The sequence below is a fragment of the Leucoraja erinacea genome, chromosome 25 (assembly GCF_028641065.1).
Source record: "Leucoraja erinacea ecotype New England chromosome 25, Leri_hhj_1, whole genome shotgun sequence".
NCBI classification, from domain to species: domain Eukaryota; kingdom Metazoa; phylum Chordata; class Chondrichthyes; order Rajiformes; family Rajidae; genus Leucoraja; species Leucoraja erinaceus.
Window position 1 is genome coordinate 18,951,386 of NC_073401.1, and position 24,877 is coordinate 18,976,262.

The 24,877-nt window shown below is 42.2% G+C and overlaps 1 protein-coding gene across 1 annotated transcript in view; it reads right to left on the reverse strand.

Annotated features, from left to right (window-relative positions):
• The window catches only part of LOC129709485 (caspase recruitment domain-containing protein 8-like), a 60,810-nt gene extending 36,422 nt beyond the window's left edge, over nt 1–24,388 (reverse strand). Inside the window, exons 1-6 of the mRNA XM_055655909.1 lie at nt 24,312–24,388; nt 14,418–14,480; nt 11,162–11,224; nt 8,313–8,393; nt 4,988–5,086; nt 1,158–1,229 (exon numbers count right to left, since the gene is read on the reverse strand). Coding sequence (XP_055511884.1) covers nt 1,158–1,229; nt 4,988–5,078 — 163 coding nt within the window. The 5' untranslated portion in view covers nt 5,079–5,086; nt 8,313–8,393; nt 11,162–11,224; nt 14,418–14,480; nt 24,312–24,388. The remainder of the gene's footprint in view (nt 1–1,157; nt 1,230–4,987; nt 5,087–8,312; nt 8,394–11,161; nt 11,225–14,417; nt 14,481–24,311) is intronic.
• Between the last annotated feature and the right edge of the window lie 489 nt (nt 24,389–24,877).

The window sequence follows — 24,877 nt, forward strand, 5'->3', positions numbered from 1 at the left end:
TTCCTATAGCTGGATCACCACATAATACTCTAAGTGTGGTTTTACCACCATCTTGTACAACTGTGACATAACATCTCACTTCTATACTCAATACCCTGACTGAAGGAGGTCAAAGCTTTCTTCACCACCTGAACTACCCGTGACAACATTTTCAGGGAACTATGCATAGATCTCTTGGCTCTACTATCTGGGGCCCCACCGTTAACGATGAAGGTCTTGCCTAGGTTTGACAACCCAAAATGGAATACCTTACACTTATCTGAATGAAACTCCAATAGCCGTTCTTCAGCTCACTTGAACAGCTGATCAAGATCTTACTGTAATTCTTGATACCATCTCCACTGTCCATGATATCACCTATTTCAGTGTAATCTGAAAACTTACTAATCATGCTTTGTATATTGTTATCCAAATCATTGAAATGTGACAAACAGCAATACGGCCAGCATCGACACCTGAGGCACATGACTGGTCACATGCCTCTCGTCTGAAAGACAACCTTTCACCATCATTCTATACTTCCTGCCATGAAGCCAAATCTGTATCCTTTTGGCTAGCTCTCCATGGATCCCATGTGATCTACTAACCTTTGAGAGCAGCCTGTCTGTGGAACCTTATCAGTCTGAAGAAGGGTCTCGACCCAAAACGTCACCCATTCCTTCTCTCCAGAGATGCTGCCTGCCCTGCTGAGTTACTCCATCATTTTGTGTCTATCTTTGAACTGTATCAAAAGTCTTGCTGAAGTCCAAATAAATTATACCTATGGCTCAGCCCTCGTAAACCTTTTTGGTTACTTCTTCGAAAAACTCAAATTTGCAATTCACAATCTCCCAAAACCATGCTGACTATCAAACGATGTCTATGTAAATGCATGTGTATCTTATCCCTCATAATCCTCTCCAGTAGGTTTCCGACTGCTTTTAGGCTAACTGGTCTACAATTCCCAGTATTGTATTTTTCTTTGCATCTCTTCTTAAATAGAACCCATTCCCCAGTCTTCCAGATAAATAATGAGAAAGAGGCCTCGGCAGCAGCTGAGGGCAGGTTAATCTTCCACAGAATTTCTCAAGGTAGAAGCAATTGGCTTTGTAAAGTAGCACTGACCAATACACACACAGAACCATTATTTGTCTCCAAATGAAAGAATGAAACATTACCCAACTGGTTGTTTGGAGTTGTTGTTTTCATTTCCGTTCCATCTACTGTCTCTTTTCTAAATGTTCCAACGTCTGAAAAGTCAAATTTAACAGTATTTAGGAATGGTAGTTTTCACAATCATAGTCATACAGTGTGGAAACAGGCCCTTCTGCCCTTCTGCCCAACTTGCCCACACCGTCCAACATGTCCCATCTACACTAGTCCCACCTGCCCATGTTTGGTCCATATTCCTCCAAACCTATTCTATCCATGAACCTGTCCAAATATTTCTTAAATGTTGCAATACTACCTGCCTCAACTACCCCCCTGGCAGCTTGGTCCATACACCCAACACTGTGTGAAAAAGTTACCCCTCAAGTTCTTATTCAATCTTTCCCCCCTCCCCTTAAACCTATGGCCCCTGGTTGTTCATTCCCCTATTCTAGGCAAGAGACTGTGCCTATCTTATATATTCCTTTCATGATTGTGTGCACCCGCATACTCCAAGGAATAGAGCCCAAGCATACTTAACCTCTCTCTATAGCGCAGGCTCTCGAGTCCTGACACCATTCTCTTAAATCTTTGCACCCTTTCCAGTTTGACAACATCTTTCTTATAACATGGTGCACAGAGCTAAACATAATACTCTCAATGCAGCCTCACCAACGTCAAATATAACTGCAACATAACCTCCCAACCTCTACACTCAATACTCTGACTGATGAAGGCCTATGTGTCAAAAGCTTTTTTGTCCACCCTATCTACCTGTGATACCACTTTCAACTAGCCATGTACATGTACTCCAAAATCCCTCTGATCTACAACATTCCCCAGAGTCCTGCTGTTCAGTGGTCCTGCCCGTGTTAATGCTCCAAAAATGCAGTACATTACATTTCTCTGTATTAAATTCCAGTAAATTCCAGCACACCTGCCCAGCAATCAAGATCTTGCTGCAATTCTTGACGACTCAAATACAAATCTACAGCGTCTACAGCTCTGCCTTCATCAGCCTCTTGAATGAATGAATGAATATTTATTACATGTCATTTGAACCGCAGTGAGGCTCAAACGAAACTCAGTTTCCACAGCCATACAAACAGAGACAATTCCTAGAAGACATACAAACAATTCAATTTACACAAACAGCCATAACAGTGAATCTCCTTCTCACTGTGATGGAAGGCAAAGTCTTTTCTCTCCCTTGCACCATTTTTCTCCCGATGTTGAAGCCCCAGGCGGGCGATGGTAAGTCCCACGGCCATTTTAGGCTGCGCCGGGCGATGTATGGCCCCACTCCGGGTAGTTTCAACCCCGCAACATTGCAGGAGAAGTCGCATTGCGGGAGCTCCGAAAAGCGGTCTCCACCCGGACTCGCAAGCTCTCGATATTCCAGTCCACTGGACCTGCGGCTGCAGCTGAAGCATCCGAGCTCCGGGGTCGGGCCGCAGCAGCGAGCCACCACCGCTCCCCACACTCCGAGGCCGGCCAGTCCCACGATGGTGAGTAGTCCACAGCTCCACGACTGGAGCCCCCAGGTCGTTCCGGCTGGAGGCCGCTCCATGGTGCTGGACCCCAACGACAACGGAGACCCGACTGGAAAAAGGTCGGGTCTCCCGTGCAGGGAAGAGATTTTTTAAAAGTTTCCCCCTCCCCCCACATATACACAGTTAAAAACAGCATTAAAAAACACGAACAACTACATTTAACTAGACAAAAAATTTTCAAAAGACAGACAGACTGTAGGGGCCGCTGCAACAATGAGTTGCTCCGCCACCAACATGGATGGTCTTTGGTCACATCATCAAAAAACAATCGGATTCGTAAGACACGATTTCCTACGTACAAAACCATGCTGACTATCTCTAATTAACCCATGTCCATCTAATATGCGTATATATCTTATCCCTCAAAATACTCTCTAGTACGTTTCAGACCACCGATATTAAGCTCACTATCCTGTAGCTCCCAACCTTTTCCCTGAAGTCCTTCTTGAATAGAGGCACAACATTTGCCACCCTCCAGTATTTAATGACAACTCGGAAATCTCAGTCAAGGGTCCTGGAATTTTGTCTCTAGCATGCCACAGTGGCCTCGGGTATATCTGATCAGGTCCAGGAGATTTGTCTACCTTCAGACGCGTCATGACCTTCAGCATCTCCTCCACCATAATACTCATTGCTCCCAAGACATTTCCAGTAACAGCCCCAAGTTATTCAGTCCTCCTGCCTTTATCCATGGTAAAAAATGTGTTTAGAACAAATGTAAAAGATTTGCATGAATATAGAGGTGGGTTGATTAAAAAGTTTGAGACAACATGGGAATTTGGAGAATTATGGATAGTGAAGAGGGTTGTCAAAAGATAAAGCAGGTTGTAGATCTGTTGAAAATTTGGGTGAAGAAATGACAGATGCAGTTTAATCTGGACAAGTGTGAGGTGATGCATTTTGTGAGGGCAAAGCAAAAAGTATACAGTAAATGGCTGGCCACTTAGGAGATCTGATGTACAGGCAAGGAAAGCACAAAGCATTCTTGCCTATTTCATGTGCGATTCTGAAACCTGGTAAGTTGTGTTACAGTGGTATAACATATTATGTGGAGTCCTGATTCTCAGGAAGGATATAGAGGCATTGGAGATGGAGCAGAAGAGGTTTACCACAATGTTTAGGAAGGAACTGCAGATTCTGGTTTACACCGAAGATAGTCACAAAATGCTGGAGTAACTCAGCGGGTCAGGCAGCATGTCTAGTTAAAAAAAAAAGTGACATTTCATAACGAGACCCTTCCTCAGACTGAGAGTCAGGGAAGAGGGAAACTAGAGATACGGAAATGTATACATCAAAACAGAGCCAGCACCGATGACCGATGTCTCTGTACTGTACACTGACAATGACAATTAAAATTGAATCTGAATCTGAATCTGACCAAGGAAGGGTGGAGCCCACAATGGTCCATTGTTGGCAGTGAAATAGGTGATAACGAAGGGATACAAACAGTGAAACTAGCAGGATGACCAGAGTTGGGGAGGGATGGAGAGAGATGGATTGCAAGAGTTACTTGAAATTAGAGGAATCAATACTCATACTCATACTCAACATAAGCTGCCCAAACAAAATATAAGGTGTTGTTCCTCCAATTTGCGTGTGGCCTCACTCTGACGGTGGAGGAGGCCCAGGACAGAATGGTCAGTATGGAAATGGGAATTGGAAGGAAAATGCAGAACATTTTAACTCCCCTTCCCATTCTGCCCTGGTTTTGGTAAACATATATACCAGTATGCACCTGGTTTGACATGCATAAAAAGGGTAGCTAGTCAGATTAGAAGTCCACAGATACCTTCCTCAATATCAGCCACACTACCAATTTTAGTACACATGACTGCTTCTTATAAGATTTGATTACTGATACTGCTTAGCCTTGTGTAGCCCCTTAGTAAATAAAATTCCAGTCACCAAAATCTCTTCTATAAAGTATCTTGTTGAAACACAATCACTGTTTCAGACAAATACTTACACAACATGGTGTACTTCTACGTGAAGAAAATTCATCAATCTAAGGAAAAATGTGAATTTGAGCTTCCTTGCTATTTCCCACCCCACCATCCTTTGAATTAGGTCAATAACAATGGCCGTGGCTATTCCTGAAAAAAACATAACTGTAGGAAAAAATGTTAATTTTGTCTTACACCTGGATAAGACACAACTTAAGTGAGCTGGGTCTTGTAAGGGTTTCTGCTCAAAGACATAATTCCAGCCGTAATTTATTTAGTCATATTTTCTTATATTTTACATATACTGATTGGCACAAAGGGCAACACACAAATATATTTCCAAAGAAGAAATTAACAGTTAACCTGAAAGAACATCAGAAGGTTTTTCTTCAGAAGGTTTTGCTATTGTTTGTGTACTTGCATCAATCAATCCATCTTCACGTCTCCCAGGCATTTCAGCATCTGGAATAATAAAGTTAATCGTACTTAGGATTGGAATTGCACAAAATAGATTAATACTCGCCGATTATTTTTTTAATTTGTTCTAAAAGAGAAAAACTCAGGAATATATTTATTCTTGGACAATATTTATCTCACAATGACTTTTACAATGTTCTCATCTACATCATTTTATTATTTATTGATGAAAGGAAATACTGAAAAGTTCAAGAAAAAGATGAGCAGCTTGTAATATGTTTAACCCACGAGCTTACATACTGGGGAAGCATGATGGTGAAATAGACCAACATAGTGAAGAAACTGTAAGGATGTTAGGAGAGGCAATAGACAGGTTTAGAATGTGTTTAGATTCCAAGGCACAGCTAGCTGATATTAAAATAAACACCAGGATTGTAAACCAGGCTCAGGGCAATAAAACTGATCAGGAAATAGAGGTGTCTTTTCTTGCACCTATTTGTCAGACAAATGGGAGAATGGTTTTCTGAATAACAAGAAAAAGCTTGAAGATAACTGAAAACTCAAGGATGAAAGTGTATAGTGACATCGATCAATGATGCATTATTTCAAATACATGAAATCTGCATGTAAATAATTGTGTTGTGAGAATATAAAAATGTGTGGGTGCAGCAAATCATTGAAACACTTTGGGTTCTCTTGGCGTGTGTCCCAGTGCATGCTGTCAAGGACTTGAATCAACTGATTAGTTTAAGAAACTCACCAGTGCTGTCCAAGTTTTTATTTGTGTCTGTTCCTATCTGAGCAGTAATTAAGAGGTTAATTGCGACACATGTGAAAGCTAGATTGAGGTACAGGTTAAACACAAAATTCTCTCCAACAGATATTATAATTCCTTGCATAACTAGTAAAATGTCGTCAGGTTTTGCAAAAAATACTTGGAATAGTTTCATCACTGGGCAGGAGCCATCATGCTGAGGAGAAGGGCACGGAAGCAAATGAATGGAGGGAAATTAATAGTTGACATGTTAGACCATATCTGGAATACAAAAGAGGAGGTGCCACTTGTCTAAAAGAATATTACAGTGGATAAATCCCCAAGTGCTGTGCAAGTACATCCTCAGACATTGTGGAAAGCGAGAGAAGAAATTGCTGGGAATATAGACGTAAAAAGCAGGACTAACTCAGCAGGTCAGGCAGCATCTCTGGAGAAAATAAATAGGTGATATTGAGTCAAGACACTTCATCAGACTCAGAGTCAGGGAGAGGGGACACTTAGATATTAGGGTCTCGACCCAAAATGACACCTATTGCTTTTCTCCTTGTTGTGTTTATTTTCAGTATAAACCAGCATCTGCAGTTTCTTCTTGCACAAGAAATAGCTGGGGGTCTGGCTTTAGCCATGGAGGATGTACCAGAAAGCCGGTGAGTGGATAATGTGGTGTACTTATTTAAGAAGGGCTGCAAGGACAAGTCAGTGAGCCTTCTATCAGTGGTGAGTAACTTATTGGAGGGGATTCTGGGAGCCAGGATCCATCAGCATATGGATAAGGGCTGATGTGAGAGACAGCATGGCTTTGATTTAAGAGGTCAAGGGTGTTTAATTGTCACATGCACTGAAACAAGAACAATGACATTTTACCTGCAGCAGCACAACAGATTTATAAGCACGGTACTCAATAGATAATACTGTATAATAAACAAAACAAATAGAACTTCAATAATAAAAAGCTCTTACATAGTGCAAAACAAAAAGCCCAAAGTTCCTAGAACTATAACAGTTCGTAGTTTGAAGTTCAGTTGGTGATTGTAGTGTTCAGTAGACTCATGGGTGTTGAAAAGAAACTGATCTTGAATCTGGAGGTCATGGTTTTCGGGTTCCTATACCTTTTTGCTGGCATGAATGAAACAAGAGCATGGCCAGGGTGGTGTGGGTTCTTGATGATGCCGGCTGCCTTTTTAAAGCAGCGTCTCTAAGATTCCTTCGATGATAGGGAGGTTAGCAGCCGTGATGGTCCAGGCACCACTTTTTATAATCTCCTTTGTTCGTGGGTGTTCGAGTAGCCGAAACAAGCCATGATGTACTCAATCAATATACTCTCTATTGTACTCTGTTATGTTCTCTAGAAAGTTAATAGCAGGATAGACAAAGGAGAGTCACTGGATAATGTTTTGAACCGCTGGAATCCTTCTGCTGAAGGTACTTCCAGTGCTAATGGGGAGAGAGCTCCAGGTTTCCACCTCAGTGACAATGAAGGAATTTTCAAATCAGATTTTTTTGTGTGACATGGACCTGAACATGCACCTAAATCTTTGTCCTTTGTGGTGGTAGAAGTCATGGCTTGGGGATACTATTGGCAGTAGCTGAGGCAAGTAACTGGATTTTGGTCTGTCAGAAAGTGAATTATTTAGCTGCATTAGACCAGCCAAAGCTTCAGCAGTGGCGAAGCACTGTATTCCATCGCGGAGTGGGGCGATGCCTTGCCGGTGATCGCCAGTGTTGGAGCTCCGGAGTGTTGGGTCTGCTGATTAACACCCGTGGAGCTGTGATTTGTGGAGCTTCCAGCTGAGGGCAGCGCTGACTTTAACATCGCGGAGTCCTGGGATCTTTTGCCGGGTTCGCAGTGTTGGAGCTCCGCCCAGCTCGGCCTGTGGACTTTGGGAGTCGCGGTCTCCTGTAGGAAGTGGCCGATTCGGATACTCCAAGCTACTGAGTGTGTTCTTCCATTCCGACGTTGGAGTTCCATCACCCCGGCGAGAGGGCCGTACATAGCGGCGACTGCGGAGGGCTCAAAGGCCACGATCACGAGTAAACAAAGAGGAAGATTACTGAACTTTATTACCTTCCCTCACAGTGGAAAACATTGATCCCGCTGTGTAAGGATGTTTATGTTAAATCCTATTGTGTTCTTTTTATTCGTAAGGCTGCATGGTAACTCAAATCTCACAGTACCAATTGGTGCATGTGACAATAAATGTAACTTGAAACTTGATCTTCCTTTGTGAGAGTTACGAATCAATGATTGTTAATGGGTACATAAGTGAATGCAAGGTTCACTGGAAAGATTCATGGAAAGTCTGGATATTAGGTGATGCAGCATGAAAAAATGAATTTCGCACATAGTATGTATTTACAGGCCAAATTGGAATAAGTTATAATTTCCATCAGAACAGACAGTCTGTGCCTATGTCACCAATATGAAGTGACTGACCTACTGACATACATTAGCATATTTTTAGCATAAAATTCAACCAGTCAATATGAATTTTTGACCTTCGTCAGCAGATTCCTTTTCCCGTGATTTGGGATATTCTTCAAGTAACACAACGTCACCTTTCTTAACATCAGAATTATCTGCAATATAATTTCAAAAGATCATTAATTTTATTTTAGTTATTATTAAAATACTTGGTACCAAAGAACATCGTGGAGATTTTTAAATTGCATCTGCTTTGATGTACACTGACAAAATAAATGACACAAAAATCATGTTGTGATTAAAGGTTTATATTCAGCTCGCTTTATCTTACCCTTTGTTCTATTGTACTTTAGTCTGACTTGATTGTACTTATGTATAGTAAAATCTGATTTGATTGGATAACATGCAAAACAAAGCTTTTCACTGTACCTCAGCCGTATGACAATAATAAACCTCAATCTAGGCGGAGGAGACCAGTGGTGTGTGAGATTCCTGCATAATATCATTGTTTTCTTTACACAAAAAATGAACAGTATGCCAACAATTCTTTCATCTATGAAAAAAGTTAAAATCCACATCGCTTAAAATATTCATGTTAAAAATGTGCAATGTTAAATTTGGCCAATTAGCAAATTTATTTACTATCGCCAAATCGTGCCTTAAGCCTGCTCTTCCTCTAGAAGTCTGAAGTGCCACAGCATCAGGTTCATAGAAAACTAGACTAAGTGGGACACATGGGAGGCCTGGTCCCCCAACGCAACCCTTTCCCCAACGCAATATTCCGCCACTCAACTGTTCCCCCAGCATAACCCATTCCCCAATTCAAAATTCACATCTCATAAATGTGAGATGTTGCATTTTGAGAACTTAAACCAGGGCAGGACCTCACACTGAATGATAGGGCCCAAGGAAGTGTTGTTGAGCAAAGGGATTGAGGAGTACAGGGGCATAGTTTCCTGAAAGTGGTGTCACAGGTAGAAGCCTTGGATGTTGGTACATTATGTTATTGTTATACAAGACGTCGATGAGGCTGCATTTGAAGTTTGTGTTCAGTTTTGGTCACCCAGCCTTAGGAAAGATGCTATCAAGCTGGAAAAAGTGCAGAGACGATTTACAAGAATGTCATGAGGATTTGAAGGCTTGAGCTATGGGAGAGATTGGGCAGGCTAGGAGGCTGAGGGGTGAACTCAGAGGTTTATAAAATCACGAGGGTAATAGATGGGTTGAATGCACCGTCTTTTTCAAGAACTAAGGGGCACAGGTTTAAGGCATGAGGTGGAAGATTTAATAGAAATCCAAGGGGCAACTTTTTCACAGAGAGGGTACTACGTATCTCGAATGAGCTGCAAGAAGTAGTTGAACCAGGTACAATAACAACATTAAAAAAGACATTTGGAATGGTACATGGATAGGAAATGTTTACAACGATATGAGCTCGACGTTGTCAACTGGGACAATCTGAGATGGGGCATCTTGGATGAGTTGGAGCTGTTTCCATGCTGTATGCATCTAACATTCCTACCAGTGAAGTAAGCCTGTTATTTACAGGCTTATCCCTACAGGCTTATCCCTACAGGCTTATCCCTACTGCCATTTTTGAATAAGGGCAGAGCATTAGCTCTGCTCAGACTTCTATTATTTTATCCATTGTTAACAATTCTCTATCAGAGCCCCACCAATCTCCTGCTTTGATTCCCTTTGTACCTTTAGATAAATCTTGGAGATTTATCCACCCTAATATTTCGACCACATCCGCTTTCCTGATCTCTACCTTCTCCAGAATACGACCCTACCTCTCCTTTAATTCTGCTGCCTGCACATCCTTCACCCTAGTTAATACCAATGAGAAATATTCATTTCGGACCATGCTCATATTCCTTGGCTCCATGCATAGATTTCCCTGTTGGTCCCGGCGGGGACCTCTTTTTTTTTAAACTACACTCTTGCTTCCAATATACATAAAAGGTTTTAGGATTCTCCTTAAACCTATTTGCTAAGGCCATTTCTTGGTCCTCTTTTGCCCTCCTAATATCTTTCTTGAGTTCTCTCCCGTATTCTCTGTACCAGTGAATCTTTGACATCTTCATTTTCAGCAGAACACATGACATAGGTTTTTCAATGTGAACACAATGTTTAAATCCTGTTCCAGAGATCTGAGCACATACTTTAGGTTTTCAATTTAGCACTAACATATAGCATCAGAAATATTTTGCCTGTTCAAACCAAACAAAATATTCCTTTGCATAGTTTAAAAAGACCCGTATACTTTCTCCTTATTCCAGCCTACATTTACTTCACAATTTAAACCACTGAATTTGATTGACATCAACAACCTTTTTGAGGTTTACAGGAGTGTGGATGAATTGGTTAATCTGTTTATCTACATATAGTTACTCTTTAAAAAAGACATTAGTTGTGAAGTGCTTTGGCATTTTCTTAGGATGTAAAAGGTGTTCCATAAATACAGGTTTCCAAATATTAAATACCCCACATTTCTTTATCACACTTTTGACATTAAGGCTCTGAGAGCATATCCACCAGTCCCATTTCACCATGTATCTCTCTGTAACATATTTTATCCCATCTGTCAATCAATTCCATCCAGAGTCTCCTCTCGTCCTCCTACATTATGGACAATTTACAGTAGCTAATTAAGTGGGAGAATATCAGAGCATCCAGAGGATGCTGTTACGGAGAAAACTTGAAATTCTCCGCAGACAACTCACAAGGTGCCTATGGATTCCATGAGCTGGGCAACAACAGGACTACCTGGTGTTTCACTGTGTTCTCCTTTAACTGTATAATACACATATAATTGTCTGATAATTAAATATAATCATTGTTAATACCTGCTGTAATTGCTGAATAAGCATTCACTGAATTACCAAAAGTAGGACAATTCTCCTAAATCAATTACTTTTACCTGCAGTCGAGGTGTAAATTATTTCTAATGTTTCTACATCAGGGTCTCCTTGAGTTACCTCTTCTGAAATGCAAATAAATTAATTGTTATTGATGATATCCCAAGAAAATTCAGTGCCAAAAAACAGATGAGAAAAAGAATAGAGTGAAATGACATTTCATGAAAAGAGCCTCCTGTGCTGATGTCTTCTTTTGAATAAACAATGGAAAATGTTTCCCTGGTAAACAAAGACTTGCTGAAAAAAAACAAAAATCTGCCTGGTACAGTAGTGGATTGACATCTAACTGATGTTATATATATGCATAATTTGGTACGAATTATGATTGTAAAAGGTTTAATTCCATAACTACAAACACCAAAAGAGTTGACCTTGTAAAATTTTCACTGCTCCGGTCGACCACATGCCATAATTCTCTAGACTCCTTTGTGAAGGTGAAGCGGTGAAGTTATGGCACCAAAGTATTGAACCACAACTTTGAAGAACTTTCCGAACTATTCTCAATTTTCTTTCAACCATTTTTTTCATTCCCCATTATCTTTTTGATTCTCAGCTTTTTCTTCCTTTAAGACCTTCTTTATGGCGTTTACATAGACTGAAAAGGTGATCATCTTTTTTATTGGCTGCTCAATTTGCCAATTTTATTCATTCAACCAATTCGATAGCTTTTGAGATCTCCCGCTGCTGCTCTGATACTGAAATAGACTGACTCTACCACTCCAATGGCAAGCTTTGAAATCTCCAATTGTTGCTCTGAAACTGAAATCATCTGACTCGACCAATCTAATGGCAAGCTTTTGAAATAAGATCCCATTGCTTCCTCGACACCAAAAGAGACGGACTCAACCAATCCAATAGCAAGATTGTTTTGGAATGTATGTTGTGACTGATTGTCATTGGGACACTAACTTTTCACAATCAATGATTTGGATGAGGGCATCAAGAGTAATCTATTTAGATTTGTTGAAGAAACAAAGCTTGTTGGCAGCGTGGGCTTTGAGGAAGGTGGTGGATAGGCTTCAGGAGGATATAGGCAGGCTAGATGAATAGACAAAGAACAATTGAATATAATGTGGAGAAATATGAGATCATAATTTGAAAAGAGGCAGATGGAGTCCCCCATTGTAGGCTGATCCAGAAGATTAAAATGCACAGAATAAACAGTGATTTGGTCATATGGGTTTAGGTCTGACTTACTGAAAGAAGACAAAGGGAAGTGGAGGAAAGGAAAATATTGAGGCTGAAGGTTTGTGATCAGTAGAGTTCACAGAAATTTGTGGTGGGACATCTACTGTTTGCTATTTATAGAAATTACTTGGATGTAAATGTAGGAGGGTTGGTTGGTAAGTTTGCAGATGACACCAAAATTGCTGAGGTTATGGACTATGAGGAAAGCATTCAAACTATATTGGTTTCCCCCCTGAAGGTTTCATGCTGTTCTGTTCTACGTTTAGAATATTTTTAAATGATAGAAATCACAGTGCTGGTTATCAGAAGCAACAAGGAATACTTGAGTAAGAATCACTGTTAGTTAATATGTTTCAGCAAGCAATTCAAAAGGCAAACAGTATTTGGGCTTTATTGCTAAGGATCTGAGTGACAGCGTAGAAATGCCACGCTCCAATTACATAGCAGCTGGTGAGTAAGGAAACCTCTTGGTGACGGAATTACCATCCTCCAGCAGCTGATGAATTATTGAACTGCACTTGGAAAAAGGACTGAGCGTATCCCAGAATACACTCTGGGTGGGGATTTCTATTTCATAATTTATCGAGTTATCCAAAATCTGAAAAACATAGCTACAAGACTGGGTCTGCAGAATATGCAGTGACCTTTACACCTATGTGGTAGAGAGCATGCTGACTGGTTGCATCACGGACTGGTTTGGTAACTTGAATGACCAGGAACAAAGAAAGCTGCAGAAATGAATAGATGTTGTCCAGTCCATCATAAATATTGATTTCCCCATCGTCAAAGGGATCTACAGGCGCGCTGCCTCAAAAGTGTAGCCAAAATCATTAAATACACCAGATTTGTGGCACAGCTGGTAAAATTGCTGCTTCACAGTGTCAGATATCCAGGTTCTGACCTCATGTGTTTTGTTTGCACTTTCTCTCTGTGACCACGTGGGTTTCCTCCGGATTTCCTCCCACATCCCAGAGTGTGGGTTTGAAGGTTAATCCGCTTCTGTAAAATTGCTCCTACCAGATGCAGAAGTGGGATAATATAAAACTTTTGTGAATGGATGATCGGTAGGCTGAAGGACCCTTTTCCATGTTGTGTCTTTCAATTCAATCAAAATTAAATACAAACATGTATAGATACATATAAAATCCATTCATAAGAATGAAAAATCAAAACACTTCAAGCATTTGGTTACTACATATATGAAAATAAAATATCTGAATATACTGACAATCTGAAATAAATATAGAAATGGCAGGACACAGATCAGGAGACAGTGTAAAAAAAAAAGCAAAAATCTATTTTTCTTTCCACAGAAGTGCCTGATCACTGTAAAAATGCTTGCTCATGTTTCTCTTCTCAGCGGAGAATCTTAGAAAGCAAATGGCATGTTGGCCTTCACTGTGAGAGGATTTGAGTATAGGAATAAGGAGGACCTACTGCAATTGTACAGGGCCCTGGTGAGACCACACATGGAGTATTGTGTGCAGTTTAGGCCTCCTAATTTGAGGAAGGACATTCTTGCTATTGAGGGAGTGCAGCGTAGGTACACCAGGTTAATTCTTGGGATGGCAGGACTGACATATGAAGAAAGAATGGATCGACTGGGCTTATATTCACTGGAATTTAGGATGAAAGGAGATCTTATAGAAACATATACAATTCTGAAGGGATTGGACAGGCTAGATGCAGAAAATGTTCCCGATGTTAGGGAAGTCCGGAACCAGGGGCCACGATGTAAGAATAAGGGGTAGGGCATTTAGGTCTGAGATGAGGAAAAGCCTTTTCACCCAGAGAGTTGTGAATATGTGGAATTCTCTGCCATAAAAGGCAGTGGAGGCCAATTTACTGGATGTGTTAGCCCAAAGAGTGATATAGCTCTTTGGGCTAACAGAATCAAGGGATATGGGGAGAAAGCAGGAACGTGGTACTGATTTTGGATGATCAGACATGATCATATTGAATGGTGGTGCTGGCTCGAAGGGCCGAATGGCCTACTCCTGCAGCAATTTTATATATTTCTATGTTTATCATGCATCAGTTGTATGGATATGTCTATATCAATAAACTTACTTTCACCATTTGGTTCTCTCGTCTCAGACTCCAAAATGGATTCCTCACTGAGATTTTGATCATCTAAAAATTAAAAGCAATGCAATTAATATAAGGCATCAAGAATACAAGATATTCGATGTCAACTTTAATGTCCTGATACCCGAGGGACAATCTTCTTTGGCATTATAAGGTGCACCATCCTCAATTTCTCTTCATTATTGTGCTTTCAATGATGGGATGTACAGTATATAGATTCTAAGCCATAGTGATGCTTCAGGTTATAGACAGGCAAGCTGGACTGTTAATTATATTAAAGGTATGCATACAAGCCAACTAATATTTAAAGTGAAAATGATCATTGAGGCAGGAGTTGATATGTGCCATTACCAATCTCTCAAAGGACTTCACTAAGGTGGATCTAAGTGCTAGCAGACAGTAGTCATTGAGGTAGGTCACCATGCTCTTCTTGCCAACTTACATTTTCGTCTAAATCATTTATATATATATATATATATATATATATACTGATCCCTGCAGAACACCACTTGTCACAGACCTCCCGTCAAATTAACAACCTTCCATCACTACCTTCTTCTATGGCCAAGCCAATTTTCAATTAAGTCCATCTTTTGGATCTGCCGACCATCTTCAATCGCACCTACCCATCCATTCGCCAGGCTTTGTCCTGCACCTCCTACGTTCTTCCCATGACAAATCAGTCTGAAAAATAGTCCCCATCGAAAACATCACCGATTCATGTTCCCCGGAGATGCCGCCTGAGTTACTCAGCACTTTTGAGTTACTCCAGCACTTTGTGCCTTTTTTTGTTAACCAGCTAAACACAGTCAATCACAAACCATACCAGACCCTTGGGGGGGAGGGGGTGGAGGGGGTGATTTGGCTAACCATTTCCCATTATCAATTTCCATTCAAGAAGCAGCACAATATTCAGTAGCTGGAATAATGCTGCTTATTCAGTGTATACTTCTCATAAAGCTGACTACTGGCAACTGAGAGATCTTGTATTGGAACAATGTGGAGTTACACATGCAATTCTGACAATTCACAACTGAATATCACAATCTTTAAAGGGCTAATGGTGACTGAAAGAGTAAAAATGAAAGAAATTAGTGTCTTAAAATTAGATCACCACTAAATAATATCTATTAAAAGAAATGGAAAATCTTTCAGTACGCTTCTTATATGAGGTGAGTGAGGTGACCAATTGTATAATTGTATATCTCAACATATATCTCAACATACAGGGCAAAACCTTCACAGTTAACAGCAGGTCGCTGGAGAGTGTTACAGAGCAAAGGGATCAAGGAGTGCATGTACATAGTTCCCTGAAAATAGCACCACAGGTAGATAGACTGGTCAAGAAGGCCTTTGCTGCATTGACCTTCATTACCAGCGGATTGAGTATAGAAGTTGGGATGTTATGTTATTGATGTTCAAGACATCGGTGTGGCCGCACTTAGAGTATAATGTTCAGTTTTAGTCAGTGACAGAAATCGCTATAAAAATATGGAGGGGACCGGGGGATAGGAGGGACACAATTTCTTGGCAGCCACGCGCGCAGGCGCACATTCACACGCGAGGCATCGGAAGCTTCAGTCGTGCGCGCTGTGAACAGTAATTAGCTCGGGATTCTTCCAGTTTCCAGCCCCGCGACGAGGATGCTTCTACTACGGGGTCATTACCACAGATTTAAAATACACTGGACATCATGCTGGACAACATAATCCAGGACAGGACACTTTCAAGCTGCTTGATGCCCAGTGTTTTTTAAATCTGTGGTAGCCGTAGTATGGAAACAAAGCTATTAAAACCAAGCAATATATAAATGATCTGCATTATATGAAACCTACAACTTTGTATTCTTGGATGTATTAAACATTTTTTCCCAATTTGCCAGCTATAAAAATAGAGGGTGTCAATTAGTCAATAAAATTGCTTTATTATCTGCAGAAAACATTTGGTCTCTGTAATTGTGTGTTTTGTTGCCTTTGTTACTGTCATGCATGAAATTTTGTTCAAACTTGTTTGAATAACAATAAAGGAAATTCAATTTAATTCAATCTACAGGTGGAGATTCCCTCTCTCTATTTGCCAAAGACATTTTAGACTCTCATGTGGCACTGGGATACGGTTTATTGGTGAAACATTTAGCTTATGCGTTTGCCAACACGTGGACAGCTCATCACTGAAGATGACGTCAATGATTATCCTATAGCAGTTTAGATACTACTTTGGCATTGGGCTTGGTTTACTTACTTGAGCGCTTATCCTGATGTTATAGCACAATCACTATGTGTCTTAATGGTAAACCATAATTGATATTAGCTCGATGTTACTGAGCAAGTTATCAAACCAGGAGATGCCAGGAACTACAGATTCTGGCACTTTCAGCAAACCATAAACTGCTGGAGGAACTCAGCGGGTCAGGCAGCATTTCTGGAGAAAGGAATAGGTAACATTTTGGGTCTGAAGAAAGGTCTCGACTGAAAACATTGCCTTTTCTTTTTCTTCATAGATGCTGTTTGACCTGAGTTACTCCAGCTTTTTGTGTCTATGAAAGAACGTACTCGTTCTTTTCTACAATGTTCCACTCCAAATTTAAAACTAAACAAGAAATTGAACAGCATTGTATGTTTAGCTAATTATCAAACGATTGGGGCGTGGGACATAGGTTCACACAAACATTGCAATAGCGGGTTAGGCTGTTAATGCTAGGAAAATAGGAAAACATCAGGAAAATAGCCAGCCCGGAAAACAAAACCATTGCGGTTTGAGTTGATGAAAATATAACAGTTTACATCATTCATTGTGTGGGAAGGAACTGCAGATTCTGGTTTACACCGAAGACAGACACAAAACATTGGAGTAACTCAGCGGGCCAGGCAGCATCTCTGGAGAGGAGTGGGTGATGTGTCTGGCCAGGACCTTTCCTTCACAGATGCTGCCTGACCTGCTGAGAATCCAGCATTTTGTGTCTACTATTCTCACCATTAGTGTCAGTAGGACGATTCTTACACACTCGCCTGTACCCCGGGAGGTGCATTGAATGTTGTAACTCGTCTGCCCCGCGCATCGGTGGAGTTTATGTTTCAGACCATGTTTGTTCAGAAAGTGATCACTAAAAAATGCAACCAAGTGTACCCTTCGTGATTAACATCGTGTCTCCCCCCCCCATCGGAGCACGCTGCTTTGCTCCTAAAAACATCTACCAAGTAAAAGGAAGAGACTTCGAGACTAGCCCGGGTAGGACCGTGCTCTAAAAACAGAGCCAGCTTTAAAACTCGCTTTAAAACACGCGTTTGATTTCCACAACGTGTATCAACAACTGTTCCGATCAGTCATACCTACACGTTAAGTTAGAAAGTGGAGCAATATTGAATCCACGCTACAGGCAGTATTGAAAGTAAATTATTCGTCCAAACTGCAGAAGATAGCGGTCTGAAGACCCGAAACGTCACCCATTCCTTCTCTCCTGAGATGCTGCCTGTCCCGCTCAGTGACTCCAGCTATGTGTGTCTATCTTCTGTTTCTTGTGTCCCCGCTTTCTCCAGAGTTTCAGTGGGGACTGAGTTTCTCCAGCAGTTTTGTCCCCGCTGAGTTTCTCCAGCAGTTTTGTCCCCACTGAGTTTCTCCAGCAGTTTTGTCTACCTTCAATTTTCCAGCTTCTGCAGTTCCTTCTTAAACAGTATTTCATCAAGTTGAGATAAACATTAGATGCTGCAATTGATACTGGAAAATCATGCTATAACAATATGATGTTGGATCTCGTGATTAGCTAGCTAGATCTAGAATGAGGTGAAATTGATGAAAATTTGACTGAATCTTACTGAATCTAACCTGAATAAGTGCAAGTCCCGGGTTAAGTATATGATTTTACTTCGGAGTCACGTGAGTGACTACGTGAAGAAGCCCGCCCCAGCACGCATTGCGGCATTACGTTTCAGCAGGCAACAGCGGCAGGCGGGAGACAGGGCTCCCGCAGAAACGAGAAAAACTAAGTTTAGGTAAGTACTTACCTTTATTTTTACAGCCCCTTTGCGTCTGCTTGGTCCCCACAGGGCATGCAAGCGGCCCCCTTGGACTCCGGGAGGAGTTTTTTCCGTTGTCGGGAGGGGAGGAAAGACATTACCAGGACCGCACTCACCGGCGGACCATGGATGGGAGCTGTGCCGGTACCTCTCCACAGGGGCGACATCAAGAGAGCGCAGGAAGACGGCGCTAGCACTGCGTTGGAGGTCCCCTCAGTCCTCGCTCGCTCTCGAGTACTGTCCAGGTGAGGCAGGCAGGCGGGCGGGAGGAGGCTTCCGACTTTTGCGGACCCGGTAAGGGGACCCACTGTGCAGTGCTGGCGTGAGTGCGCTGCAGCCCGAGAGGTGAGCAGCAGCCCGAGTGCAGAGAGAGAGAGAGAGCAAGGACCGCTAATCAGCGGCCCGCTCCCGACACTGCACCAAGCCCGTCAGCATCAACAGCGGGCTGGGGAAAATGCTGCACCTGCCCGCTCGACGGAGGAAACGTCATTGGGCAGCAACATGCGGTGGGATCGCTTAGCGGGCGGTCCGCAAACCCGACGCCGCGACCGAGCCAGCCCGCTAGCGCCTGAGCAGCGGGCTGGATGTGTGTAACACCGGGCGGTGGAGCCGACATCGGACTGGGACGTCTCTCCACCCAGGAGGGGGAGAGACAGCCGCCTGAGCTGCAGGAGCGGCTCTTGGGCATAGGAAAGGTGAGTTTGCAGTTGTGTTTTATTACAGATTTCAGGAACACAACGCAAAAACTCGCAAAGAGAAACTGCACCGCTCCAACTCTACCAGCGGGGCAGCAACCGGCGGCAGCGTCGCTCGCAGAGCGTTTTTCGCTATCCCTGAGACCGAGCCAAGCCAGTCTCGCCAGAGCCTGCACGGCGGACTGGGAAAGCGGCCAGGAAGCCAAACGGCCGGTGGTCTCCGATTCGTCGGAGGGGGACATGTCTCTACCAAAGCAGAGAGAGCCAGCTGCCTGAGCTGCACTTAGCAGCTCCTGGAGGAGAAGGTCCACCGGGAACAGCAGCGCTCCCGGCGAGACAGGACAGGCACTTCCTCCATAGTGTCGTGTCAGGCACTGCCCTTTGCTACCCTCATACCACGGGTTGGAGCAGGAGGCTAGCATTGGTGACCAGGGCAGGGCTGGTCTGCAAATGGGGCAGGCGGACAAAATCGGGAGTATGCATGAGGTGCAGGATCAGGAACAGCTGTTGGGTGTGGTGGACCGCTTCGTAGCAACCCCCCGGGCTGGAGCACCGCCGGAGCCAAAACAATGGCAGCCAGCACAAAACTCCACTAAATAAGGTGCTCGCCGAGGTGCTGCAAGAATATACAGCACCAGAGAACTGTGAGGCCTTAAGGGGAATAAGCCTCAAACATATGCTCGTTCTGTGGAGATAACGAGATGAACACATACCACCAGAAAGTGCTGGTATTAAGGTGTACCACACAATTCGAACTAAACAATCTCCGAAGGGAAATATAACACCTGCCCTCAATCTCAAAATTTGCAGGCTTGAGCAAAGCCCCAGCTGCGGAGGCAGACTCACTGCTATTTGGGAGAGATCTGAACAAAAAGCTGAAGGAGATGGAATAGGCATCAAAAACCTTCGGCATCATGAGGGCAGGCCCCGGGACGAGCAAACCACGACTTCTGATACCCAAGCAGCAGCACCTCACGGCATCCACCAGTCGATGTCTAGAATATGGGACTGGTGAATGCTTGGGGCCGCACTATCCCCAAAGATCTTTTAGATCAGGGCCCGCCGCGGACCCCCTGGAAAATGCGCCTCCCCCCAACGTCGCCAGCACGTCCTCAGAACAAAAGCACTCAGAAAACAGAAAACACAAAACTGCCAATAACCATGGAGGTAGGTGGGTCTGGTTCCTACCAGCATATAGAGCGCTTTCTTGGACTATCTTGGCTTTCATATTAATTCAGTCCACGTAACTATAATGTTGCCAAGAGACAACATAGCTGAATTGGCACAAACAAGCAACAAATTAATGGTCAAACTACCAACTACTCGACAAATAACAGAGTAATTGGGGAAAAAATTGTACCATTTCTGTCTACATGATTCAGATGTTAGTATCAAAAACAACATATACGTTGTCATTGAGCATCTCATGAAGTTACCCACTGAAGTAATATCAGAAAGACAGTGGTGGGGTTACCATTTATACTGGGCATTAATTATCTAAAAAATGTTCGGGTGAATTTTATGAGTTTAAAGCACTTGCATGTATGGGTATAAATAGACTACACTATGGAGGCGGCCTATATTAACCACATGGCAGCATAAAGTCGGTATCATATGACAAGTTGGTCAAAACAATTTGGCAATGGTATATCCATAGATGTATTTGACTATCAACAACTTACCTGGACCGGTAAGCAAAATACAGTGACAGACAGCAGGTCACATAATATTAATGACAACATCAAGTAGATGTTTTCATATAAAGTTTTAACAAAACTATCAAGCTATATGATGCAACAGATATTAATGCATTTCATTGTCTCTGTACTGACAATGACAATTAAAATGGAATGTGAATCTGATATCGATTATTTGCATCAACGCTATATCACCAGGTGTTCGGGGATGTCCTATGTATGTCGCGGGGGAAACCAGACCCTGGGGCAGTGGAATCCTCATTAAAAAATTTCTCTGGGACAGATAGTTCCAGCAGAAAGCTCGTCAGCTATATATATATTAACTTTTCTGACCTATAGGTCATGTTGTCATTCAAGAATGTATTTATAATATTGATAGACAAATGCGTTCACGCTGCATTGGTGAAATTAATTCTATGTATTTTTTTCCCTTCTGCCTCACCAATCGAGAACAACGCACAGTACAAAAGGATTCTGCTTCAGGTATTTGATGTACCTGACGGACACGCAGCCATTGTTTCACTTTACGCCATGACATGGTTGTTGAAACTTGGATGGTATTTCCCAGTACCCAGAATTATTAACAATCGGAGCCGGGCACAAGTCAACTGTGCCATGGGAAAAAATAAGCTCCTGAGCTGCAGATTCTGCGCAAGCCTCTGGGACTGGGATTGTTATACTGAACAATCAACACCATGTCAGCATCCTTTTGAACATCCACTGGACTACAACACTTCTCCAGCATCAAGAGAAGTACTGCAAGGATACAGGGAGAACCTACTCATCTGATACAGTTACTACGAACTGGAATTCCTGGAGAACCTTCATCACGATGAAGGATTCGGCTACAGTACCATCAACACAGCTAGAATTGCCCTGCCTGTTGTTTCAAAACAGCTACAGGACAACAGGCCATGGGGTCACTGGCTGGTGGTAAATTTGAAGGGTATTAAAACTCTAAACCCCTAGACCAGGTACACCCATATATGGGATGTCACAGTGGTTAACCATACTTCAGGGGATACCCACCAGCCAGAGCCCTAAACCTGAACCTTCTATGCACTAAACACATTGTTGAAGGCACACGGAGCAGCACAGAGGGTCCAGTCACTACTCCTATTTACTACTGGACACCATGCTCATAGCTTCAGACCAGATCTCTATCATTGTCCAGGGAATGGTCAAACCAAACCAGGAACACCTTATCCAGTCATAAAACCCGGGCTTACCCGCCAAGAAACACGGTAATGTGCCATGACCCTATTATCTTACATAGACACAACCTAATTATTCGAGGGAGATGAAAAGCCTTGTGGGTTGGTCACAAAAAACCTTGTGGTCGGGTAACAAGCCTTTTTTGAGATGGCTCAAGCAGGTATTAAAGCTCCTGGGATAAAACTAACATGTACAAAGTTTTCATTCCAGGACAAGCTTCCACGTCAACGGCAAAAGAATGGACGTGCCTGTAAACCACATCCTGACTACAGCAGAATGGTGGGGATAAACGTTCAGATAAATAATTTATTATAAACTGTTGACAAAACCTGTTTTATTTGCAGGGAAGATTCCGATCTGCAAATATTTTAAATTAGCCAAGGGGAGCATTTAAATTTCTTCAGTGTTATTATAAAAATACCATTGTTTTTCTATAAACAGATTCATTGGTTCATTATGATAACACGCTTCCTCCCTCAAAGGCTTCGGCAGCGAGTGATATAAAGCTGTTACACGGTTTGAAATCACAGAAGCTTTGAAATCTTCACGTAGTCACTCACGTGACTCCGAAGTAAAATAGTAAGATTAAACGAGAACTTACCAGTTTGAAGTTTGATCTGTATTTTATGAGGAGTTACGATGAGGGATTACGTGCCCTCCGCTCCCACCCTCATTACATGGATCAAACTGATAAATTGATGTCTCTTTATTCTTTACTATGTTACTTCAAATCTTGTGTCTATCTGTGATTCCACACCGCTGCTTTGAAGTATGCCACAATGCGTGCTGGGGCGGGCTTCTTCACGTAATCCCTCATCGTAACTCCTCATAAAATACAGATCAAACTTCAAACTGGTAAGTTCTTGTTTAATCTTACTATTAAGTAACATTCTTTCATGATATCACTGAATAAGAGCAGGCTGCTCGCACATGATATGGTAGATTTTCTGCAGTTTCTTCCATGCAATAATATTCATACAAAATATTAAAAAGCGAAATGAGAAAAGTTAGGTAGTTGATCAGCACTTAAAATATACATTTTGGAAAGTGGTACCCGCACGAAAAATGAATGTAGTGTTCTTTGTCTCTCCTTTTGAGATAAAGTATTGTCTGGATGCCATCTCTTCAAACATCTCTGCATTGAACCGTCAGACATTTCGATGTTCACAAAGGGTCTGAAAAAGGGACTCGACCCGAAACGTCGCCTATTCCTTCTCTACATAAATCTACCTCCAAAGTTCAAATGATAATTGTGCCCGCATCTGACAGTTTTAAATGCATTTCCCGTTAATTTTATTCAAAGGAACACGTCATACTTGAAGCAAGTCAGTTCACACAATTATATTATAAGGATTAATGAATGGATATTGATGTAACAGTTAACAATGACAGTGAACACATCGTTTTCGTGAACTGACCTTGCCTCAAGTATTTCGTGTTCCTTTGAATAAAATTAACGGGAGATGTCATTAAAACTCAGATGCGGGTACAAGGATTCGAGACGAAAATGATGTGACACAATTATAATTATTAAGGACGAAGGAATGGATATCGATGTTGCAGTTAACAGTGACATAGACAGTTAACACGTCGTTTTTGTGAGTTAGATGAATGAAGTGATGAACGGACGACTTGAATCGAAAGACTGGACTCGAAACGAACGACTATTTATTAAAACCGACATACCTTATAAAGCTTGTAATGTGGGGGGGGGGGGACATTCCCCCACCTCTGAAAACATGGAGGGGACACGTCCTCCCTGCCCCACCCTCCGGGATTTCTGCCAATGGCTTCAGTCAGCAGGCTATAGGAAGGATGTCATTAAGCAGGAAAGAATGTAGAGATGGTTTACGAGGATGTTGCTAAGACTTGAAGGCCTGAGCTAATAGGAAAAGTTGGGTATGCCAGTACTTTGTTAATTGGAACACAGGAAGCTGAATGATGATCTTACCAAGGTGTATAAGGTCATGAGCCGGATTAGGTAAGGTGAATATGCAGACGATATTAATAGGAAACTGGAGGCATAGTTTTCACACAGAGGTTGGTGGATATACAGAACGAGCTGCCAGTGGTGGTGGTTGAGGCAGATATGATAACAACATTTAAAAGACAGGTACATGGATAGAAAAGGTGAAGAATGATATGGGCCAAACGTGGGTAGGTGGGACTAGATAAGCCAAGGGTAATTTGGGCCAAAGGGCCTGTTTATGTGTTGTATGACTCTATAACATTCAATAAACAATAATACACGTTTACCTGATGCAGTTGACTTAGAAATTAAACTATCTCTCTTTTCTCTGTCTTCACTCTCTGAAACATAAAGGCAAAAGAGATCCAATCAGTCCCCTTCTACTAACAGACTCTCCTCCACCTGGCTGAACTGGTCCGCACCCACAACAACTTTTCTTTTGACTCTTCTTACTATTCTTCAAGTCAAAGATAGAGCCATGGGCACTAACATGGGCACAGCTATGCCTGACTTTTTGTTTGTTTTGTTGTACCCTCCTTGTTCCAAACATATCTCGGCACCATCCCCCGACTCTTTCTCTGCTACATCACCGATTGCATCCAACAAGGGTACCTCCTGCTCCCATGCAGAACTCGTGATATCATCAACTTTACCACTCACTTCTTCCTTGTCGCAAATTCACTTGGATTTTCTCTGACAGCTCTCTTCCCCTTCTCTATCTCTTTATCTCCACCACAGGGGACAGACTATTGACTGATGTCTACTGCAAACCCACTGACTCCCGCAGTTACCTTTGTTTAAGAAGGAACTGCAGATGCTGAAAAAAACAAAGGTAGACAAAAATGCTGAAGAA